Here is a 22,572-nt window from a genome sequence, read left to right on the forward strand (position 1 = left end):
CGGGGGCGTCTGCGCCACGGCCGCGCCCCAGCAGCCTGCTGCGCTCCCTGTGCCGGCGCGGGGGGCCCGGCTGGCGCCCCGTCCCTGCCATGGCCCCGCCCCTCCGCCCCTCCGGCCCCGGCCCCGGCCCAGGAGTTGGGTGCTGCCGTGGCCCAAAATGGCGAAGCAGGCGATTCCCCCTGAGCGCAGGAAAGCGCTTTTTCCCCGCGAGGGCGGTTAAGCAGTGGAGCAGGTTCCCCGAGAGGCTGTGGAGTCTCCGCTGCAGGAGAAGCTGCAAAGCCGCCTGTGCTGGTGTGGGGCAACGTGCTGTAGGTGCCCCTGCTGGAGCGGGGCTGGAGCAGAGCATCTGCAGCGGTGCCTGCCACGCTCAGCTGCCCCAGCACGGCCGGGTCCTGCCCTTCCTCTGCCTGCCGGTGTGGGGCGCGAGGGGGCCCGGCGGGAGCGTGAGGGTGAGCGGCGGGGCTGCAGGGTAGGGGGCTGGTGCGAGGGGGAGGGCGGCTGGGGAAGGGGTTGGGGCTGGCAGTGGGGGTTCGGGCATGTCCCTGGGGTTGGTGCTTGGGGGCTGGTGTTGAGGGCAGGGCTGGGGACGAGAGCTGGCTGCATGGGGTGAGGGGTTGGGTGAGGCGTGGGGCGAGGTTTGGTGGTTGTGCTGCGGGTTTCTGGTGCTTGCTGTGAGCGTTGGCTAGCTTTGTGGGGGAGTGGGCTATGGCAGGGGTGAGGGCTGGGGTGACGGCTAGCATTTGTTGTCTAGGGCTGAGGGTTGGAGATGCCGGTGAGGGCTGGAGCAAGAGTTAGGGAAAGGGGTTGGAGGTCTGGGTTGTGGCTGGAGGGTTAGAGTTTGGGGTGAGGGATGAGAGGAGGGGATTGGGGCAAGAGGTACGGTGGGGTCAGGTTTTGAGGTGGTGCTGGTGGTTAGTGGTGAGCAGGTGAGTGCGGCCAGGCGTGGGCAGCCGGGGATGAAAGAGGAGGGAGCTGGCCATGCGGAGCCGCGCGCGGCCCCTCGAGCTGCCTCGCCCTGCCCTGCCCCAGCTCCCTCCTGCCCGGGGCGGCCGCGCTGCGGCCCTGGAGCCCCTGGCGGCGCCGGCTGCTGCTGCTGGAGCAGCTCGCGCAGCAGAGGTGACCTCAGAGCCGCCCCCGGCGGGGCCATTGTGACCCCCCCCGTTGTGACACCGGCGGCGCTGTCAGGTGCGGGCAGTGTCCGGGCGGACGGCGACGGGAGAGGGCAGGAGCGCGTGGAGCTCGAGGAGGAGCCCCCGAGCGCAGCCGCGTCTTTCTCTGCCGCCCCGGCAGCCCCGCGGAGTCGAGGCGTTTGCCGAGGCCTTGCCAGCTCCTGCTGCGGGTGAGAGCGACGGGGCCGGGCTCGGCAGTGCCACGGGGCTGCGGGGGCCCTCGGCCGTGGCGGGGGCAGGACCTTGCGGCAGGGGCTGAGGCGCAGGAGAGCTGGCTCCAGGGCCGGGACGGGCGCGGGGACCTTTGACTGCGCTGCCCCCACCCCCGTGGGGACCCTCCCCAGCTCTGCATTAAACAAGTGTCCCCCTCCTGCCTCTGCTCCGTGCCGCAGGATGGCGGAGAGACCCCCCAGCCGCCCACGGGTGGCCTGGGAGCAGGAGTACGGCTGCCCGCGCCGGGCATCCCAGGAGCAGGACAGGGTTGCCGAGGAGAGCAGCTCTGCCTCGAGGCCCTTGGAGGGGTTCGAGTCCCAGGCGTGGCGGAGAGGTGAGTGAGCCCCCGTGGGGCTGGGCCGGGCTGGGGTGAGGGCCGGGAAGCGCACCCTGCTCTGCGCCGGGCTCCCATGTCCCCAGCACGTGGTGTCGGGGTGCCCGGGGTGGTGGCACAGCGGTGCCCAGATGCCAGGGCCCGCTCGGGGCTTGGGAGCTGGCCCCAGCGCAGCATGTGCCCAGGAGGGAGAGCACAGATGGACGCAGCTCCTGCTGCCTGGGACGGGCAGCGAGCGGCAGCTCCGTGGCAGGAGGAGGGATGCTGCCCGTCTGGCAGCATGTTCCCCAGCCTGGTGCGGTTGAGGTTTGCCCTGGCTGGCTGGCTGCAGCAGGGCAGCCCATGTGCTGGGCACCGTGCAGCCTTGAGCAGCCTGGGGGAGACTGCGTGCCCGGGAGCAGGCCCATGGCTGGCCGGCGGGCAGAGCTCACTGCGCGGCTCTCTGCTGCCTGCCCTCCATCTCTGCAGTGCTCCCGGCTCTCTTCCTTTCTCAGGTGCAAGGTTTTCCATCAGCAGCTGGTCCGAGCTGTCCAGAGAGGATGAGGAAGCCTTGGACTTCATCCAGGCCTTTGTGGGTGGCCGAGAACAGGTAAGTGCAGCCGTTTCCATGGGGGCTGTGCCTGGGTCTCCCTGCGGGTCCGCCCATGTCTGCTGGCAGGCTGCTGGGGAGGTGCTGGCTGTGCAGAGCTGCTGCCGTCCGGGGTCCCGCCCAGCACTGCAGCCCCCTGGCTGCTCTGGTCCTGCTGGCCTTTCCTGTCTCCTCTCGCGCTCACTCTGTCTCTCTTCCCCGTCTGTCAGCAAGAGGCGCAGAAGCTGAAGTTTCTAGCGTCCATCGGCACCCTCTGTGGAGGCAGCAGCGCCAAGACCTTGTCCTGGGGCCTGGAGGTGTTCTGCTGCCGACACGAGCTGGCCGAGCATATCGAGGTGAGGGGAGAGGCAGCAGGTGTGAGGACAGGGGCAAGGCCAGCTGGGCCCTGGGTCTGCTGGTGCTGGGTGATGGCAGTTGCCGCGCTGACTGCCGGTTGTGCTGTGCAGGTGCTGCTGGAAGAGGAGCCCTTGGAGCGCCTGGGCACAGCAGTGCGCCAGCAAGCCATGCTTGCTATCACGGCAATGAGGTAGCTAGCAGAGCCCCTGGTTTGGCCAGGACCTGTGCACAGCATGTGCCTGATGGCACCGTCCCTGGCTGGGAGGTGTGCACCATGGTGGGAGGAGGCTGGCGGTGCTGTCTGCTGCGCTTCTGCTCTCCCCTGGCCCAGGCTTGTCAGTAGGGCAGATGGGAGGGCAGAGGGTTGCCTGCTGCAGCTCCCCAGGGCCCCTTGGCTTGTAGTGCAGAAGGGGAGGCAGGTGGTAGAGAAGGGGGGAGGCCTAGCTGCCTGGGCTCTCCTCTGGCCCTGGGCCAGTTCATGGAGGGAGGAGGTGCCTCCCTGCAGGGCTCCCTCACGTGCTCTCTGTAGCAGCCGGGGGACTCCTGCCCCAGCGGCCCACAGCCACCTCCCCAGGGCATCCAGGCACTGCTCCCAGCACCAGTGTCCAACAGGCATCTCTCTCTCTCTCTCGCTCTCTCTTTGCAGTGCAGTGGAGCCGGTTCTGGAGGGCAAAAAGAGCAGCCTTCTCCATGCCTGCTTCAAGAGTGTCTTCTTGCTTCCTCCAAGAGAAGACATGGAGACCGTGGACATGTCCCTCTACTCCAAGGTAGGTGCTGGGTGAGCTACAGGGAGCCCGCCAGCCCCTCTGGGCTTGCCCCTGGCTCCGCTGTGCTGAGAGGTGACTGTCAGCTCCAAGGCTGGGCAGGATCTCAGCTTTGTTTTCCCACCCTCCTGCCTTCATGCCCTTCCCGTGGGCTGGGCCATGGGCAGTGCCCAGGGGCTGGTCCGTGCACAGCAGGTCTCCTGCCCTGAGGCCTCTCGTTGGCCCGTGCAGGGCAGCGGGTGTCCTCGCTGGGCAGCAGGGGTTCAACTGAGTCTGCTGTGGGTCAGAGGCAGTGGGGAAGGAATGCCACAGCCCCCTGTCCTCCTTGCAGACCCTCGATGCCATGGACAACATGTTGGAGGTGCTGGTGCTCAAGTCGGCCACTTCCAGCCTCCTGGAGCTGCAGAAGATCTTGCAGGTGTGGCATTTGCAAAGAGTGGGCTGCATTGGGCCTGTTCCTCAGCCCAGAGGGAAGTGACACCCTCGAGTGGACATTCCCCCCCCGAGTGCCATGTACAGGCAGCACGCTGCAGGCAGGGGGCGTTTCTCGCTTGGGTGAGCGGAGGTTCCCCACTGGGCTCTTCTGTGAGCCCAGTGTCCCCTGGCTACAGCCCAAGTCCCTTCCCACCCCAAACATCCTCCAGGCTCTTGGGAACACCTTGCCCCCATGAGCACTCCTGGGCCACCTCTGCCCCCAAAGCTCTCCTTGCACCAAAGCAGTGGGAGGAATGTCACCCTTCTTCTCTAGGCACTGCACTGATGGCAGCTGGTGCTGCTGCCCCCCTGCCTCCGCGTGCCTTGTGCTTTCCTTGCCAGATCGGAATGGGGCAGAGACCCACTGGGAGCTGCCCGTGCTGCAAGGGGAGCCGAGCCCGGAAGCTTGGTTCTTCTGCCATGCCAGGAGGCCGGAGGCCAGGCTGCCCACTGCAGACCCCTAGGGAAGGTGTGGCCTGAAAGGCCTGCCATCCTGAAGAGGGCACCCGGGGCCATGTGCATGGCCAGGAGCAGAGGCTGGGAGGGGGCTTAGGTGTGGCTGGCTGCCTGAGGGCAAGGTGGGCCTTGCAGGCTGGGGCCTGTAGGGGCAGGAAGGCCATTCCAGGCTTGGCTCTAGCTCCGAGGAAGCCTTGGTGCACTGTAGGACTGCAGGCAGGCGCTTAGCAGAGCTGCTTCTGCTGGAGTGGGCGTCAGCTCCCCGGGCAGAGCAGTAGCCTTTCTCCTTGCAGATGCTGCTGCCCTTCACCAAGACGGAGAGAGCAGCTGTGCGTGAGAGGGCCGTGGGGAGGATTGGGAGGCTGAGCAAGTTGCTGGCCAACTATTCCTCGCTGGAGGTAAGGAGCCAAGCACCGTGCAGCCCCCGCTTTGGCCCTTTGCAGCAGCCCAGAGCACAGTGCAGCTCAGGGGGTCCCTCGGAGGGAAGCGTGGGCACAGGTTAAGGCACTGAGCAAGGCTCTGCCCTGAAGCAAAGCTCTTTGGCCCTCTCTCCATGGGCTTTTCTCTGCAGTCCCTTTGTCGCAGGAGCCAGCTGTGCCCCCAGCCCTGTGCAGGGGAGCAGTGCGCGCGGAGCATGATGTGAGCCGCAGCCTGGCAGTGCTGCCTTTGCTGGGCTGCTGCTTTGGGAGGCAAGGCCTGCAGGGCCCTCGAGAGCTTTGGCTCCGCTGGGATCCATGCCTGGGCAGAGTCTTGGCTTCAGGGCTTTGGTGGCGACTGCCTCCCGTCAGCCCTTCTACCTGTCCCACCCGCCTTGCCCAGGTGTGGCACCCCTTTGGAGGAGTGGATGAGAGCCCTGCCTGCTATGGGAAGATCCCCGTGCCGATGCTGGGACAGCTGGTGGGCTGTCTCATCCTTTGCTGTGCTTACGAGGATGCGGAGACCAAGGGTGGGGCCTTGGATGCTCTTCATTGCCTCTTCAGATTCGTCGTGCAGCGAAAACGTAAGAGAAGCTGTGCTGGGCTGTGTGCTTCTGCACGCGGCCACGCTGGCAAGGCCGGGGAAGGCATCGCACTGCCTCGGCCCCTCTGCTCAGTGAGGCAAAGGAGCAGGAGGCGCGGCTGATGTAGGAGCAGGGGAGCGGGCTGTTAGTACCTGTCCTGGATACCACTGGCCTGGAAAACGCTCAGCAGCCCCTGCTCAGAGGCTACGGCTTGTGTCGGGCTTCGCACCGGAAAGCCCGTGAGGCTTTTGGTACCCTTTGAAGCAGTTGCCCTTCTCTGCCCTGGAATAGGCCCCGACCCTCCCTGGGAATCCTGCTCCCCATCCATTCGTGGCATGCCCTTTGTCTCTGCCAGGCTGGTTTCTCTCTGATGCCATGAGTCTGCCAGCTGCAGCTCTGCATGACTCCTGCTGACCGCTGTGTCTTTCTGCTGCTGTTCAGGCCGGGCAATGCTGCAGGATGATCCAGAGTATGTGGAGCCCCAGAAGGAGAGGGAAGCCGACAATGAGCTCTGCCTTTCGTGGACGAGCAACATGAGCGTGATCATGAGGGTGAGGAGCACTTCCCTTGCTGGGACTGTTGGCCATGGGGTCCTGAGGAGACGTGGATGAGCAAAGGGATGCCTAACGAGTGGGGCTGAGGGGGCCTTGGGGTTGAGGCAGAGGTGGTGGTGGAGAAGGAAGCAGCTCTGAGTGGCACCTAGAGTACTGGTTGCTGCCTGGTAGCAGCCCTGCTCTCACTGCTGTGTCTCCCGCTGTCCCTGAGCGGGGGGACTAGCCAGAGGCTTGGCTCCAAGAGTCCCAGCAGCAGCTGCAGCCTGCTGGCCACCGGCAAGCTAGGGTTGCCTGCAGAGCCAGTGCACTGTGAGCCTGCTCCCGAGCATCCTGCCTTGCCCTGGTGGCCCTCTGGCCACATGCCCCATGCTGCTGCTACCCAGCACAGCGTGTGCTCCTGGCTCTCCTGGGCCACGGTGCCAGCACTGCCCCGCACCTCTCTCCAGAGCCACATCCACTGCTTAGCTAAGCAGCAGTAGTGCGGCCCGCAGCGTGACATTTCTTCTCTCACGTCCTTTCTGCCCCAGCTGTTTGTGAAAAACCTGCAGCCTTCCGAAAGGACAGATGTCATTGTCACAGCCATCGAGGGCATGAGGAACTGCAGCACCTACAATACGGAGGTGGCTTCCCACATGCTGACCATGTTCCTGCTGGACGCTTTCTCTGTGCTGGAAGATGTAAGGAGCCTGGGGCTGGCGTGCGTGGGGCTCGACCCTCTGGGGCGCTGTTTCCCCGCCGAGAGCCAGTGTTCGTGGGCAGCGGAGCCCCTTGGAAGGCAGCAAGGAGCGGTGGGAGTGGTGGAGAGGGAAGGAGAAGTGAGTGGGAGCTGGGGTATTGGCTGCTCTCTGGGAGCAGCCTCACCGTCCGCCTTGTGTCTTCCAGGTGCCACGCATCATAAGGTGCCTCTACAGGAACGTGAAGTATGTGAGGGAGCTGTCGGCCCGGGTCACCCTAAACAAGACCCTTTGCCAGCTGGCCTGCTTGGAGCCCAGCGAGGTGACCGTGAGCCTGCTGTACTGCTCGCCACTGTGCAACAGGTATGGGGCCCGTCAGCCTGGACGGGCTCCAGTGGCTCCTTGGCCATGGGGAGAAGGGCCCAAAGAGGGCCAGAGGCAAGCAGATGGCCAGCACACGGCTGAGGGGCAGGGCCCTGTGTCTCGCCCACCGTTTCCCAGCCCTGGTGCCTCAAGCAGGCCTTGAGGAGCCAGAGCTGAGCAAGTGTCCCTGCCTTGAGCCGCAGAGCGCAGCGGCTCTGCACGCTCCCTGCCGCGCAAGGGGCTTCAGCTTGGTCATGTGCTGCCTGCCTGGGCAGGACCCTCTTGGGGCTGCCAGGGAGGAGGGGGTGGGCAGGGGCAGGGCTGGCACACAGCTGGGGACCTCCAGGGCTGGCCCAGGCTACGGTGCTGCGGCCAAGGAAGTGCCACTGACAAGGCGCTCTGGGCCTGCAGCACTGCCGTGAGCATGTGGAAGGTGCTGATGGATAAGCCGATGCTTGCGCCGGACATGCTGCGGGAGCTGCTGAGCTTGCTGGAGGAGCGGCCACTGCGCAAGCAGTCCAGCTCCGACAGGGACAACAACTGCATCCTTCCGCTGGCCGTGAGTTAGGGGACGAGGCCTCCCGTGCCCCCAGGCTGGTGCCTGCCTCCCTGGGCCCCCTCCCCCTCTCCGCTGCCCGTGTGCCCCCAAGCAGGGACCTCTCCTGGGCCCATGGCTACAACATGCCCAGCGCCAGGCCTCCGACTGTGCCAGCACACAGGGCTGCCAAGTGCTGCCTGGCCTCTCTGCACACCAACAGCCAGGCTGGCCATGCCCAGGAAATCTCCATCCGACGCTGTCCCTGCATCCGCCGACCTCGCTCAGCAGGCTGGAAAGCCAGGGTCGGGTTGGGGGCAAGGTGAGGGGCAGGAGTAGGGCTCCTGCAAAACCTGGGCAGGCAGCACGGCCTGGGACAGGGAGCCTGGCCGAGCGTGCACGCTACACGAAGCCTGCCGAGGTGATGGTCATGCTGAGGCAGGAAGGCTCACTGTGTACAACCAGGAGCTGAGGCCCAAGAGCCTGCGGGCGCTGGCCCTGGTCAGGCAGCCAGGCTGAGGCCTCCAGCTGCATTTCCCATGCTCCAAGGCTGTGCTCGAGCCTCCCACCTGGAGGGCTGTGGAAGCATGCCGGGGACTGCTCGGGAGTGAGAGGTGTGACTGAGTGTTTTCTGCAGGCAACGAGGGCACTGTGTGAGATCATCCGGGAGCCCGTCTGCCCAGAGGCGGTGAAGGCGTTTTTCCCCCAGCTCTTCCTGGCGCTGCTCTTGCAGATGGTCTTCACAGCAGAGTTCAGCCACCAGGAAGCAAATATCTTCTTGAGGGAATGCCAACGGGATGAGTCCCGTCCCACCAGCCACGTCAGGTGCTCGATCCCGCTCGCCCTGTCTCTGCACTGCACCTGGAGGCAGGGCCGGGCTGCCAGTGTGACCTGGGCTTTGCTCTGCATGCAGGTGCGCCGTGCAGGCCATGAAAAGTCTGCTGCGCTGCGCCCACTATGAGACCGTAGCCGTGGCTGTTGAGAGGAAGGGCGGCTGGGACCTATTTCTGCATGCGGACACCTCGCAGAAGGGAGTGGTGGTGCTGGCCAGGTAGAGCCCTTTCCGGCCTGCTCTGGCCCAGCACCTCTTCCCTGGCTGTGGGGTGTGCCTCCCCATGTGCTTCTTGGTGGGGGAGGGGGAACGCCACTTCTCCAAGAAAGAGGCTGCAGCCTCAGCCCTTGTGGCAAGGGCTTGCCCAGCAGAAGGGCCCTGGGAGCTGCCATGCTGCGCAGCTTGGAGAGCTGCTGGGGGAGCAGGTGGTGTTAGGAGCTGTGGGAGAGGGTCGTGCGCAGGAGAACCTGGGGAGGGCCCAGGGGCACAGGAATCCAAAGCGGGCAGGAGAGGGGATGTGTGGGCAGGCCATGCCGCCTGGGCAGGAAGGCTGTTTCTCCGGTCTCCCACCAAGAGGAACGTAATGATGCCTGACGCTGACTTTCTAATGGCAAGGTGTGGTAGGGCAAGAGCAGTGCTCCATGAGCAAATGCCGCTGGCTGCAGGAGCTGCGTGCCAAGCAGAGCGATGCCAGAGGAGGTTTGCCTGCTCGGCTGAGGCCCAACACTGCCTTCTTGCCTCTGACAGAGCAATGAGGGGGGCTGCCAGTCACCTGCGTCGCTGGATCTTCCGCCAGCTGGCAAGGCTGCTGAGGAGGGAGGACCAGTTTCATCAGCTGCCCGTCATGGCTTTCTTTGTCGAGGTGGGCCTCATGGCAAGCAGTGCCTCTCTGGAGGGGCCTCTAAATGCTGTGCTCGCTTGTGCACATGCGTGTGGGGTGATGCTGGTGAATGGAGCTGGGGCAATGCATACGCTCCTGGTAGTAGCCCCGGCCTTGGCTCGTTTCTGCTGGGCGACCACTCGTAAGCACTTGTATTTCGTGCCTGCTTTGTGGCAGCTCTCTGTGTTCAATTGCTCCTCCAAGGGATGAGAACAAGAGGCTGCGGAGGGTTCAGGGGACGGGAGGAGGAGGCGAGCAGTGTGTGCAGTGTGCCGTGAGGCGCGGGGCTGTGAGCAGGGCCCAGGGGTGTCTGCACAATGCCTGCTGTGTTTGGGCTGAGCTTTGTGAGGGCCTGGTGCCCTTGCCCTGGATGGTGGGTGGGATGGAGAGCTGCACGCTGCGGGCAGTGCTGCCGGCTGTGCCAGTCTTTCAGTGCTGTGTCCATTTCAGCTGCTGGAATGCCCTGACCTTGCCGACATGGATGAGGAGGTCCTGCCACTCGTCCAGGGTTATGCGCAGAGTGAGAGCCTGGAGATGCGCAGACTGGCGTTCAGAGGCCTCGTGGCCCTGTTGAATAGACCCAAGATGGTGAGGAGGGGGGCAGGCGGGTGAAGCCATGCTGGCAGCCTGGGGCTTGACAGGAGACACTGGGTCAGAGAGTGGCTTGGACTTGGCTGGCAATCCGGAGGTGTGGTAGCTGCTCCCAAGTCTCCGCTGCCCCATTCATCTGCCCCGAGTGTCATGCCAGGCCCTTGGCCGTGCTGCACAAGGAGAAAGGCACCAGTGCCCAGCGGGAAGATCTGGGAGAGGGACAATGAGCTGGAGCACAGGGCCGGGCTAAGGCAGCCAGCTGCTCCTGGGCCTTGAGGCAGCAGCTTTGCTCCCTACAGAGGCCAGTGCATGCTGAGGGCCCCCTTGGAGATCTGTGCCCTGCACTGCAGCCTCTGTGCCCAAGGCCTGCGTGTGTGCAGAGCCCTGGCCCTGGCCACTGAGCCCTGATGGGAAAAGAGCAGGCAGAGCACTTTTGGGCGGGCGGTGGGGGGGTGTCTGGCCTTGCTTCCCACAAAGAAAGTTGTGTGTTTCCCACAGAAAAGGAGAATGCAGAGCCTGCTCCCAGACAGCATGGAGTGGCTGCAGGATGCTTGCAGGGAAGTGCGTGTGGGAAGCCTGATGCTGCTGAGAAACATCCTCAGCTACCTGGAACAGAAGGGCTCCAACCCGATTGTTCTGCAGCTGGCCGAGAAGCTTCTGCCTCGCTTTGATGACGTAAGGCTGATGGGAGAGCCGGGGCTCTGCTGGTGTGTCCGGGGGTCCGTATGCGTGGTCTGGGTGCTGTGTGCCCCTCTGCATGCGTGCCTGTTGGCACGTCCCCACACAGGCCCTGCTGTATGTCAGGAAACCTTTTGCCCTGTGGTTCTCAGCCCATGCCCTGTGCTGGCCTTGGTGTCCGGGGCTGTGGGAGTAGAGCAAACCAGCCCCCTGTCTGCTCTCGGCTGCTGCGTCTCGTGCTTGACTGTGTGCGGCGCTTGCCGTGGCCTGGGGCAGCGATGAGCAGAGAGGTAGGAGCAGGCTAGAGAGCGAGGGAGAGGCCGTGCCGCGGGGCTGTCCCTTTCTGTCCTCTTGTTGTGTGCGGGGGCCCTGATGGAGGCCTCGGGAAATCCAAGAAGCTCCCTCCAGAGGGAGAGGGAGACAGAGCCCAGGGAGGCTTGTCGTGCTGCTGCCGACAACCCTCATTGTCCAGGCTGCCTCAGCAGAGGCTTGTCCTCAGCTCCGACCTCTGGCCGGGCTGGGGGACAGTTGTGCCCGGAGAGGACGAGGCCTTGCCACGGCAAACGCTCTTGTCAGGCCCCGTTCCTGGAGTCGTTGCTGAGGCCTCCCCTCCTCTCCTCCCTGCCTGCAGGAAGACAGCAGAGTGCGAGAGCTCTCCATGCTCCTCTTCAAAGACCTGCTGGAGATTGTGGTGGGGAAGAACAAACGGAACCTGAAGCAGCATGCACAGAGGAGCCTGGTGCCGCTCTTCCTCCACATGAGTGACAAGGTGCAGAGAGTGGCCCAGGTAGGGAGCAGTGTTTTGGGGAAGCAATGCTGACATGCCGTGGGTGGAGGTGAGCAGCAAGGCAAGGGCTGCTGCCAAGTGTGCCTTGGAACGCATGGCAGCATGAGGTGCAGCTTCCTGTGTGCCGAAGGACAAGGCAGAGCTGCCTCTGCCTTCAGGGAGGGCCAGACCTAGTGGCACGCTGCGTCGTGCCATTTGGGGCTGGGAAAGGCTGGGAGCCTTGCCAAGACGAGGGGGACCCAGGGTGTCCTGCCGTGGCTGCGGTGGCATCTCCTGGTCTCTGTTGCTCTGCAGGCCTCTCAGGAAGCCCTGGTGAGCGCTGCACAGTTCCTCAAGTGGGAGGAGCTCAAGCAGCTGGCCAGAAGAGCGGAGACATGGAAGATCGGGGAGTGCGTGGTAAGGACGTGGCCAAAGCCCCCGGGGCCGCGGCGGGATGAGGCCTGCCGCCATGGCCAGTGGGCAGGGTGCACAGCTGTGCCCCTCACGCACTGCTGCAGCCCAGAGCCCTCTACTCTAAGTGCCCGCTGGGGTGCTGAAGGGGCCCCTGGCCTGGCTGGGCCTTGGCAGAAGCATGGCGGGGATCTCAGCACCCGCAGGCCCCGCTCTGCCCTCTGCTCCCTCTGAACCTGGCTACCAGCCAGCTTCTAGCTGGGAGGCGTGGACAGGAAGAAGGGGAGGCCGGAGCTGGGAGGAGGGACAGGCCTGGCCTTCTGGGGAGGCTTGGTGCCAACCCCCTGTCCTTGTGCTGTCTGCAGCTGCTGAGGGACAGGAGCAGAGCGGAGCAACACCTGCGCCAGAGCCTGCCTTACCTGGAGAACCCGGACGCATCCTTGCGGGAGGCAGCTGTGAGGTTCATTGGTGAGCCACAAGCCCAGGGCCATGCCTGCCCACCCAGACGGGCACACAGGAGGGTCTTCAGTCCCTCCCACCGTCCCTGGGTCCTGCACCGTGGGGACGGGGCTGGGGCCAGCCTTGCCCAAGGGGAGCAGGCTGCATGGCCAAGCTGGCAAGGCCAGATGGGAGCTGTGCTGCTGGGGGCTTGCTGGGGAGTATGAGGGGTGAGCGGAGGTGTTTGCCTAGGGCTCATCGGGCAGCAAGTGAAGAAGCGGAGGAAGGAGAAGGTGCAGGAGCTGTGCACTGGTGAGTGAGAGCAGCGCTGTGTCAGGCAGCCCTGGCAGGGAGGAGGGAGGAGGCTGGGAAGTGAGCTGCAGTTCACTGGCCTGCCCCAGGTGAGGAAGGCTCTGTGTCCCTATGTGGGGGAGAGCAGGGGGTATTTGGGGCGCATCTGGGGCTTGGCCGACCTGCAAGTGCCAGCTGATCCATTTGTCCTACCTGCTGCCTCCTCCGCATGGGAAGAGCTGAGTGGGGCTGGCCCTGCCTGGGGGGGGATTCCTGGGATCTCTGCAAAGGTGGGAGTCTGTTCTCAGCTCGGTGCCTTTCTCTCGCAGCCCTCCAGCCCCTGGAAAATGATGCGGAACCTCTAGTCCGTTGCCTGGTGTCACAGACCATCATGAACCTGAGGGTGCCAAGGAGAACATCAAGATTCCACCTCGGAGCACTGTGTCCCTGGCTCCCGAGAGCATGGGCGAGGTGGCACCCTCCCGCCAGGACGTGACTCTGTTTGAGCAGAGCTGACGCAGCTGTGCCAATGCCATGGTGCTGCACACCACGCACACACGCAAGTGTGCTGGAAGGTCTGGCTCATTGCTGGCATCTCCCGCAGCCCCAGGACAGCTCGACTCCTCAAGCACAGCCCCTGTTGTGCTACCGCTTCATGGCTTTGTTGGGCTTCCCGCAAAGATACAGCCCCGTTTCCTCAGCCGGAGTGAGTGTTCTTTTTTTAGGGAGCCAAAGGCAAGGGGCAAAACTTGCTGCCTGCATGAATCTGGCTTGTCCTGGGGGGGACGGGGTGTCCACTCGTTCCAATATGCCAGGCCAGCGTAGAGCGGCCTGACACACTTTGGTTTTGCTGCAAAGCGTCAACTGCTCTGCTGGCCCACAATAGCCAAGGGAAAGGGGGAGAAAAGCTTTGGCCTCCCCTGCCCTCTCCAGTCACCGCAGGGCAAGAGCAGGCCCCTGCTGTCTTCAGGGCTTGCATCTCAGGTGGAAGGGCAGAGCTGGGGTATGACATGCAGCTCTGTTTCTATCGCCACTGCCTACCCTGCGCATGCAGGCCTCAAGGCCGAACCGTCCATGAACTCCAGAATCATTGCTGAGCATGTAACGGCCAAACCCATTAAAAGCAGCTAATAAAGATACACAGCTCGCTCATGGGGCTAAAAAGTAGACTGCAGGGGACAAGATGGGATGCACCTGGGTTGGGGTTGACCTCGGAGGAGATAAGGGACTGTGGGAAACAAGGACATGGCAACCAGTGTGGGCTGAAGGCCAAGACCAACCAGAAGGAGAGTAAAGAAGACTCAGTAAAGAAGATTGGGGGAGACCTTCCCTGGCAGGTGGGAAATAAAACTGTAAAGGGTCTAATTAGGCCAGAATTCCTTTGTTCAAGGTCCCTCCCTGGAGGCACCCAGCTCCAGCAGTTACTATGCTGCACCATCATTTCAAGAAATAAAATTTTGCTGCTAGATGTGCGTGAGGCTCTGCTTCTTGGAAACCTAGGATCAAAGTGTTTCCACAGCACTTTGGCACCCCAGATGGCAGTGTAGCCAACCACCATTGCACCCTCTTGGCTCCAAACATCCAAATTTAGAAAAGGAAAAGGAACAAAAAGGAGAAAAAAGCCGTTACAGTCAAATCGATCCCTAGCTAGTTAGCTGTCCCTTTATGTCAGGATGATTGTCCATCTTACAATTAATGTGGGGGTTAACCCAAGGAAGGATCCTTCGATTCTAAGAAATGAGCTCTGCTACAGCTTATATTGGAAGATGAAAAGCCTCACTGAATGGATTATTGGTATGTGTGGGGATAATTGGATGTGGGACCGGCGAGATCCAAGGAGGACAAACGGCACCCTCTGTAAAACTACTCTTGCTGCAGCAGATATAGGTGTCCCAAATAACGCCCCAGGAGCTACTGCTCCGCCTTACACTCCTCCGGTGGCGCCTCCCGAAGATCTGTCTATCTGTCCCTCTCCTCCTCTTACTCAGACTTCCCCTCCTCCCGTGGCAGGCCTCCATCCTATGGTTGCTAATGTTTTACCTAATGCAGCAGCACTACAAGCGAGTGCAGCGGGGGCGGGGGGGGGGGAGCTAACCCCCCTCACGTGGTACTGCATGTATTTACTAGCCAACCCTGGAGTCCGAGTGACTGAGCATTGTGGGCAAGCAAAATGCCCAGGTTGAGGGAGGATGCGGAAAGGAGCGCTCAGCTGTTTTCTAATATATATGCACTGGGTATAATCCAAACTGGCGGGATACCCAAGTACTCTTGAGAGAGTTGTTCTGACCAAACTGGCGGGATACCCAAGTGCTCTTGAGAGAGTTGTTCTGACCAAACTGGCGGGATACCCAAGTGCTCTTGAGAGAGTTGTTCTGACCAAACGAGCGAGATGATAAAATAGTTAATAAAGAGGCAAAGTTTGTACAACAGACTGGGGGAAACACAAATCGTTAGCCAGCAAACGATCCAAATTGGGATTACAATAACGCAGGGGACAGAGTCGCTTGCCAGACAGGACTCCGGAACTCGGTAGAAGCTATTAGAGCATGTAGCAAACTAGGAGTGGATTGGACTAGAGTGCAGGAGCGTAGACAGAGCTTGGACAAAGAGGCCAGGGATTTTGGGGGACGACTAGGGCAAGCCTTGTTGAACTATGGGGGAAGGACTTTCCAGAATTGGAATGATGCACTAGCCATTAGTGTCTTTGTCCATCAGGCCGCTCCGGATAGCCCAAAAGAGTTGAAGGAGCACATGCCAGGGTGGCAAGGAGAAACTTCACAAAGGATTTTAAGCGTGGCAGTATTGGTCTATGACGGGCGAGAGGAGAAACAGCAAGGGAAGCAAGCAAAGGAACGGAAAAAGGAAAACCAAGAAGAGGCTAATCTCTTAGCAGCAGCTTCAGCACGGAACTTGCAAATTAGAGGAAGGGGTAGAGGAAGAGACAGAGGAGGCCGAGGAAGGCTAGGGCAATGCCAAGGGCAAGGACGAGAAGGGGACAGGAGAAGATGGGCAGACAGTGAGGGACCGGAATGTTATTTCTGTGGCAATGTAGGACGTATGCAGAGAGAATGTCCCCTTTGTCCAAGAAGGCCCCCAGGAGTAAGGAGCCCCCAGGCAAGCGGATCAGCTTGGGAGGGTGGACAGTATTCACAATGACTAGAGACAGGGGAATCCAGAAACTCTGAGGAGAGAGAAATGTTTAGCATATTGTGTACATCTTCGAGATGCTGTCTCTTAGGGAGATACCTGCTTTTTCAAGAGCTGCAGACAAACTTCCAAAAGAGCAGTACCATCTTCATGTTTGCTTAACAGAAGGATTATCCTAGTTAAGGCGGGCTTATCTCCTTCAGTGTTCTGCCTTCAATAACTAAAAATGGTAACGTAACTTCTTGTTTGTCATAACGCACTATTGGGAACGGGATTACAATCGAAAAAGAGGAATGCCTATACTTTGTGCTTCACGAATTAGTGCCCGGCTGCAAAAACACAGCTGCATCTCTGTTCTTGAGTCTCCAAACCAAATCCGTGCAGTAAGGCTTTCTTAACAACCCAGCAACACCTTGGCGCCTTTTCAAGTGACTTGTGATTTGTGGCATGATTAAAGCTTTTGCTTCTCTCTGTTTGGTTTTCTGAAACATTAATTTGTAATTTAACTCGATTGCCTTGTCTGATGTGTTTGTATGAGAACCCTTTGTCATTTTATAATCATAAATACTATTGCTGTAGCTGCAAGCAATCACCCAAAGATTTCTATCTGTAACTTTACTGGGATCCTGGGATGCAACTGGAATTACTCAGCTCCTATTACATCTCAACAGCAGCTGCAGTCCAATTCTACACTAAACCAGTACAAAAGAAAAATCAAAAGAACATCAACTCTTTTTGAATGGTCACTAACAGCAACAGGAATTTTTAACCTTCACCCGGTAGTGATATTGCTAGCATCAACATTGTTCTCTTTACTGCTCATAATCCTCCTACACCTCTGTGTGTGTGGTAGTTATTGCGAAAGACACAAGCCCTGCTGTTATATACTGAATTAATATATGCTGATCAGTAGACACTGAGGTCTATTTATACCACGAGGCAAGAGGCTCCTGTACGGCCACTTTGTGAGGTGGAGGGTTTGACTCTAGTTGTGGGGGGAAAGGTGGCAGGCCCTTCGCCCTCCACTTTCCCAAGTGATCGACCATGACCTCGGCACATAAAAACAACTAGTGGTAAAGTCACTAGCAGAAAGCCTGGCTGAGAAGTCCTCGCTGGGGAGCAAACGAGAAACTTCCTCCTGAAATTTGAAAGGCACGTGACTTCCAATATGACACACCGTGGCTAGATCACACCTGATTTGGCTAACGGTACAAATCATGGACGTAGTATAAATAGACATCACTCAGGACAGCCATTTGAACTCTCCTGAGGAACAACGCGCCTCTACACCGCGATCTCCCCTCGACTGGGGACATCTCTTAAAGTTGAAAGATCCCGCACACTCCATGAACAGAGGTCAAAAAACCTATCATTTAATCTAAGGTAAACTTCACAAAAAAAAAAAAAAAAGGGAGAAAAAGTGCCTCACATTCTCCTCTATGATGTGCACAAATACTCTACCCCAATATATGTATCCAGCAGGTGTGCTCATAGAAACCAAGGGAGGACTGTTGGAGAAGGAAATTGTAGCCGATTTAGCTTCCGCTTCGCATAAGTCTCACTCTTGCTTAGCATCAGTGCCTAAAGTAGATGAAGCCTGCAGGCCTCAAGGCTGAACTGTCCTTGAACTCCAGAAACTTTGCGAAGGATGTGACCTTGCCAATGTTGTAACTGCCAAACCAGTTAAAACTAGCTGACAAAGATACAAAACTAGCTCATGAGGCTACAAAGTAGACTGCAGGAGACAAGATGGGATGCACGTGGGTTGGGCTTGACCTTGGAGGAGATAAGGGCCTGGGAGAAACAAGGACATGGCATCCAGCCTGGGCTGTAGGCCAGGAGCTGTCAGAAGGAGAGAGACACCAATCAGAAGGGGAGAGACCACCGACTCAGTAAAGAAGATTGGAGGAGGCCTTCACTGGCCGGTGGGAAAATAAAACTGTAAGGGGTCTAATTACCCCAGAATTTCTTTGTCCGGTGTCCTTCTCCAGAGGCACCCACTTCGAGCTGTTTCTATGCTGTAAAATCATTTAAATAAGTAATTATTTTATTTAAAATAATGCCCTGAAGCCTGCAGGCCGAAGCTTTTACCGAACCTGTGGGCTGCTGCTGACGCAACAACTGCAGAAGCAGCCAGAATCAGCCCTCCAACATACAGAACACAATGGACAGAGGTCACGGTTAGCCTCCGGATAAGATAAGGCACTTTGAAGCAGGAACACAGCAACCGTCCTGGGATGTAGACACAATCCATTTACAAGGAAAGAGACCAGCAACTCAGGAAAGAAGACTGGAAGAGACTGTCACTGGCAGGCGGGGAAATAAGACTGGAAGGAGTATAATTAGCCCAGAATGTCTTTGTTCTGGGTCCCTCTTTGGAGGCACCCAGCTCCAGCTGAAACAAACGATCGTATAAGAGTCTGACTCTGCCTTAGTGGTGAATGCCTGCAGACCTTTATAACACACCCATCTCGGAAGGACTGTCATTGAGCTCCATGGCTTGAGCTCCAGTTTGTGCCAGCTGAGTTTGCCACGAGGAGACAGACATTCTCAGCATTGCTCCTGCACTCAGAGCGAACAGCTGGGATTCCTGAGAGGCAAAAGGATTCACTCTGGCTTTAGTGCAGAGTGCGGAGAGCTGGCCTGTCCATCTGTCTTGTTCCCAGCTGTCCTGTGCTCACACCTCTGAGGTGGAGGACAATTGCACCCATGTTGCCCTAAAAAGGAATGACACTGCTGAGAGCAGAGGAATCCCCTTCCAAAGTGCAGATCAACACACTCAGCACCCTTCCTCCGAGCATCTGAGGCAAGTCTCAACGTTCCCCTTCTAGCCAGGGAGACACTGGGCTCCTTTCAGCTGCCCACATCCCACTGCCCAGCAGCATTTTCATGGCCTTAATACCTAGGTGGCTTTTCCACGGCGTTCCTAGATGATACGGAGATGCAATGGGAGACCTGTGCCCTTCTGGAGAGCAGCTTGCAGCCCAGCTTGGCTCATTCCAAGCCCTGACACTGCATTGCCCAGAGCCCCAGAAGTTACAGAGAGGGACTTGGGCACCTCAGGGACACGGACAAAGCTGCATGGCACGACCTGCAGGTGTGTAGTCCCATGAACTCCACAAATTCACAGGAGGTGAGATTCCCTCTGCCAAAGCTGACATGTGCACAACAGAGATGTCTGCAGGCGCGCTCCTTGTCTAAGCTCCCTTTACAATCAATGGCGATGGGCAGTGGGTCTCAGTCCCCCGCACACAAGCACCTAGTGACATGAGAAGAGACAGAGGTGGTCCAAGGCATGTGCCGGTGCCTGCTTGCTCTGATGGAGCAACTGTGAGACCACATCCTTCTAGAGCATCAAGTGGGGGCCAGGTGCTCATCTGAAATGACCCTCGATGCCTACTACTACGAGAGCTCTCGCCACTTACTATGAAGCTCAGACACATGCAGATCCCTACAGAGCAAACAGCTAATGTAATTCAGTGCAGACACTTGCCTTAACGACATAAAAAGAGGCTGGAAGGGGCCATGTTGACTGCCTGGGGTGTCCAGCACAACCACACGTTTCGAGCAGATACAGCGTGGGACCTACAGAAAAACCATGCCCTTTTGGAGTGGCTGCTGGGGAAGTGCCCAGGGCATCTCAGATTTCCTACCTGGGCCCAAACAACTTAATCCCACCTCTGCCTTTAGGCCAAGTCCACCCCATCTACAGCCAAGTGTGCTTCATCAATGCGAAGCACAGCACACCAAGCTCTCCACTCATGTCCCTGCACTCTTAAATAAATCTTCCAGCTTTCCTTCCCCCGAACCTCTTCTCAGACCCAGATGATATCATCAGGGACTGTGCTAATGACATCCACAGGGCAGCTGGCTTGCAGGCTGTCCAGGCCCAGGGACTTCCTCAGGCACACCTTGGCCTTCCCAGAGAGCGCTTCAAGTCTCTCACAGGGAACAAGGTGCTGCAGAGGTCACTTGCTCAGCAAAGCCCTCTCCTGCCATTCCTGCACAGCCCACCTCTGGTTCCTGCTGGCCCTGGGCTCTGCAGGGTTTGCTCTGTGAGTGGGAAGCCCATTTCACCATTGCACTGCCCCCTGCTATCTATGCCAGCATGTCTCTAGTCTGAAGTGCACACATGGTGTCCTTGCCTCTTGGTAACAGGTTTCACCATGACCAAACTGCTCCCCCTCTCCTCAGCCCTGGGGAGGCCTCACCTGGAGCACTGTGTCCAATTCTGGGCTCCCCAGGACAAGAGAGACATGGCCCTACTGGAGAGAGTCCAGTGGAGGGCTACAAAGATGATGAGGGGCTGCCTGGAGCACGTCTCCTGTGAAGAAAGGCTGCGAGAGCCGGGCCTGTAGAGCCTGGAGAAGAGAAGACTGAGAGGGGATCGCATCAATGCGTACAAGTATGTGAAGGGAGGGTGTCGAGGGGATGGGGCCAGACTCTTCTCAGTGGTCCCAGCAACAGGACAAGCGGCAACGGGCACAAACTGAACCACAGGCAGTTCCATGTGCACAGGAGGAAAAACCTTCTGGGCTGGGAGGGTGACGGAGCACTGGCACAGGTTGCCCAGAGGGGCTGTGCAGTCTCCTTCCTTGGAGATACTCAAAAGCCATCTGGACACAATCCTGGGCAACGGGCTCTAGATGACCTTGCTTGAGCAGGGGGGTTGGACTAGATGGTCTCCAGAGGTCCCTGCCAGCCTCAGCAGTTCTGTGATTCAGTGATTCTGTGACTGCGTGGGAGCAGTGATCATGAAACTGAAGGCAGCAGGGCCTCCTGTCCCACCAAAACCAAAACTGCTTTCACCTACGGAGCTGTTCTGGAAACACCCTGCAGGCTGCTTCCAGCGTCCCAGGTCTCAGGGCAAAGCAAGAGGCATGGAGCAAGAACAACGGCTGGGGCACGGCACGACGTATGGGGACAGCCTCTCTCAGAGCCATGCCAAAATGCAATTTTCCAAACAAAAGAGAACATGGGGAAGGGCACCTCGCGAGCACACCAGCCACCCGGTCAGCCTTTGCCCAGGAGCTCCCAAACGCAGCTCTGGGCAGCACCTGGGGGCTGCGGGGGCAGCAGCAGCTCAGGGAAACGCTTTCCAATGGGTCTCAGAGCTGCCACAGGGGCAAAGTTTCCTGCACCCAACACCCCAGTGAGCCGCCCAGGCGGACCGGGCTGGGGCAGGGTGGCAGGTCTGACTGGCGGCCAGCTCCCCTCTGGCCCAGGCCGCTCTGTCCCGTGGTCACAGCCCCACCAGCCCCATCGGCAGCTCCTGGGCCAAAGCAGCCCCGCCGCCAGCCCCACTGCCCCCACCCCAGCGCCAGGGCACCCACCGGCATTTCCACGCACCCGCCGCCCCCCTGACCCGCTCGCACCCGCTCTCCCTCCCGCTCCCTCTCTCCTGCTGCTCTCCCTCGCCTCTTCCCCTTCTCTCTTGCACCCTTTTTCCCTCTCGCCCCCCTCGCTCCCTCTCTCTCCTCCCTCTTCTCTCCCCCACACCAGGCCCCACCGCTTCCTCCCCTCCCCGCAGGACCCCCCCACCCCCACCCCCACCCCGTGCTGGACTCGGATTGGCTGGCAGAGCCATCCGTCACACCCAGCCCCGCCCTCCTGCTCTCCTCAGCCACCAGGAGGGCAGCACTGGCGCGTTGCTGTGGCAACCCTTGGGCCATGTGAGGCCTGGGCAGTTCCCCTCTGGGGCGCCATGTTGTGGGCCTGGGGGCAGCCCGGGGCCCCGAGGGCCCAGGCAGTGCGGGGCCGCGGGGCTGGGCGGCTGCCGGCAGGGGCTGGGCTCTGCCGCAGGGGCCGGGGCTCCTGGGTGCCCTGCGCCCGGGGGCTGGGCCGGGCGCGGGGGAGCAGCCCCGGGGCCTGTGCTGGCGCCGGCCCTGGCGCCGGCCTGGGGGCCCTGGGGACGGCCGGGGTGCCGGAGCCGGCGGCAGCGTCCTGCTGCGCCCAGGGCAGGGCAGCGTCCTGTCGCGCCCTCTGCCCCGGCCCCGTGGCTGTCGCGAGGCTTGACAGCCCTCCCGCTGCGGCCGGCAGGGCCGGGCCTTGGCTGTGGCCGTGCTGGCCCAGGGCCCTGCCTGCCGGCCGGGAGGCACCGACCGGCTCTGGCCGCAGGCTGGCTCCAGCAGCCGGGGCCTGGCCCGCGGCAGGGGGTCCCCAGCCCCTGCAGGAGCCTGAGGGGCAGCACTGTGCTGCTGCACAGCCGAGGGCCAGGGCTGAGGAGAGGGGCCAGCAGAGACCAGCTGTGGCCAGGCTCAGTGCTGGGGCTCTGCCTTGTTTTGCCGCCTCTGGGCTTGAGCGCAGCGCTGCTGCCCAGGAGGCCCGGTGGGAGCAGTGCAGAGGGGCCTGCCTGCACGGGCAGCACCAAGCGTCCAGCTGCCTTGCACGGTGCCCCTAAAGCTCTGGCTCCAGTGCACAGTATCAGTAACCCAGGCTGGTTCGGGAGTGCCAACACGTGCCCAGGTGAGGTCCCAGCCCGGGGGCTTTGGTGGGGAGAGAGAAAGATGGGCCCCGTTGTAGCCCAGCCTCCTGCTGTCTGAGCATGAGGGCAGCACTGGGGGCACCCCTGTCCTCCTGCAAAACTCAGGGCCAAACCGCTGCACCCAGAAGAAAACAGGTTTGGGAGAGCAGCGGGGAAACAAGTGGGAGACGTGAACGCCCTCCCAGCAAGTGCTGGCTGCCACCAGGGTTGGTGCCTGCAGGTGGGGTGGGCAGTGCTGGGGTGAGTCCAGCAGGGCCATCTCCCCCAGCCCCCGTGGCGGCCCCCTTCTGCTCCCCCTTCCGCTTCCATCCCGAGGGACCGTTATCGCCGTGGGAACACAGATGCACCCGGGGCTCTGGCCGTTGGGTCTCTGTGCCAGAGCGGTTCTCCCCGCGGTCGGTGGCTATCAGTGTGCGCTGCTCAGGATGCCCAGGCGTCGAGGAGGGAAGGCGAAGGCCCGTCGCCTCCCTGGCGTTGGCCAGGGGAGAAGGGGCCGGGTGCGCAGCAGGGCCGGCCAGCTCGGGCAGGTAGGCCTGGGGCTGGCGTGGGGGAGGCCTGTGGGGTGGGTGAGAGGGGAGGCAGGCCCGCAAGAG

The 22,572-nt window shown here is 60.7% G+C and overlaps 1 protein-coding gene across 1 annotated transcript; it reads left to right on the forward strand.

Annotated features, from left to right (window-relative positions):
- Nucleotides 1–10,268: 10,268 nt before the first annotated feature.
- Nucleotides 10,269–13,812, forward strand: LOC138061268 (maestro heat-like repeat-containing protein family member 7). The gene is made up of 5 exons (XM_068910329.1): nucleotides 10,269–10,439; nucleotides 11,074–11,229; nucleotides 11,524–11,625; nucleotides 11,985–12,087; nucleotides 12,678–13,812. Exons 1-5 carry the CDS (start codon nucleotides 10,272–10,274, stop codon nucleotides 12,842–12,844), a joined length of 696 nt encoding a protein of 231 aa, XP_068766430.1. The 5' UTR covers nucleotides 10,269–10,271; the 3' UTR covers nucleotides 12,845–13,812.
- The last annotated feature ends 8,760 nt before the right edge of the window (nucleotides 13,813–22,572 follow it).

This window comes from Struthio camelus, chromosome 16 (genome assembly GCF_040807025.1).
Source record: "Struthio camelus isolate bStrCam1 chromosome 16, bStrCam1.hap1, whole genome shotgun sequence".
In the NCBI taxonomy this organism is placed as follows: Eukaryota; Metazoa; Chordata; class Aves; order Struthioniformes; family Struthionidae; genus Struthio; species Struthio camelus.

Excerpts from the sequence above, each read along its gene's own strand:
- LOC138061268 (XM_068910329.1), top strand. The coding sequence starts at position 10,272 with ATGCAGAGCCTGCTCCCAGACAGCATGGAGTGGCTGCAGGATGCTTGC. Across the intron at positions 11,230-11,523 it reads AGGTGCAGAGAGTGGCCCAG|GCCTCTCAGGAAGCCCTGGT; the intron begins GTAGGGAGCAGT and ends GTTGCTCTGCAG. Across the intron at positions 12,088-12,677 it reads GGCAGCTGTGAGGTTCATTG|CCCTCCAGCCCCTGGAAAAT; the intron begins GTGAGCCACAAG and ends TTTCTCTCGCAG.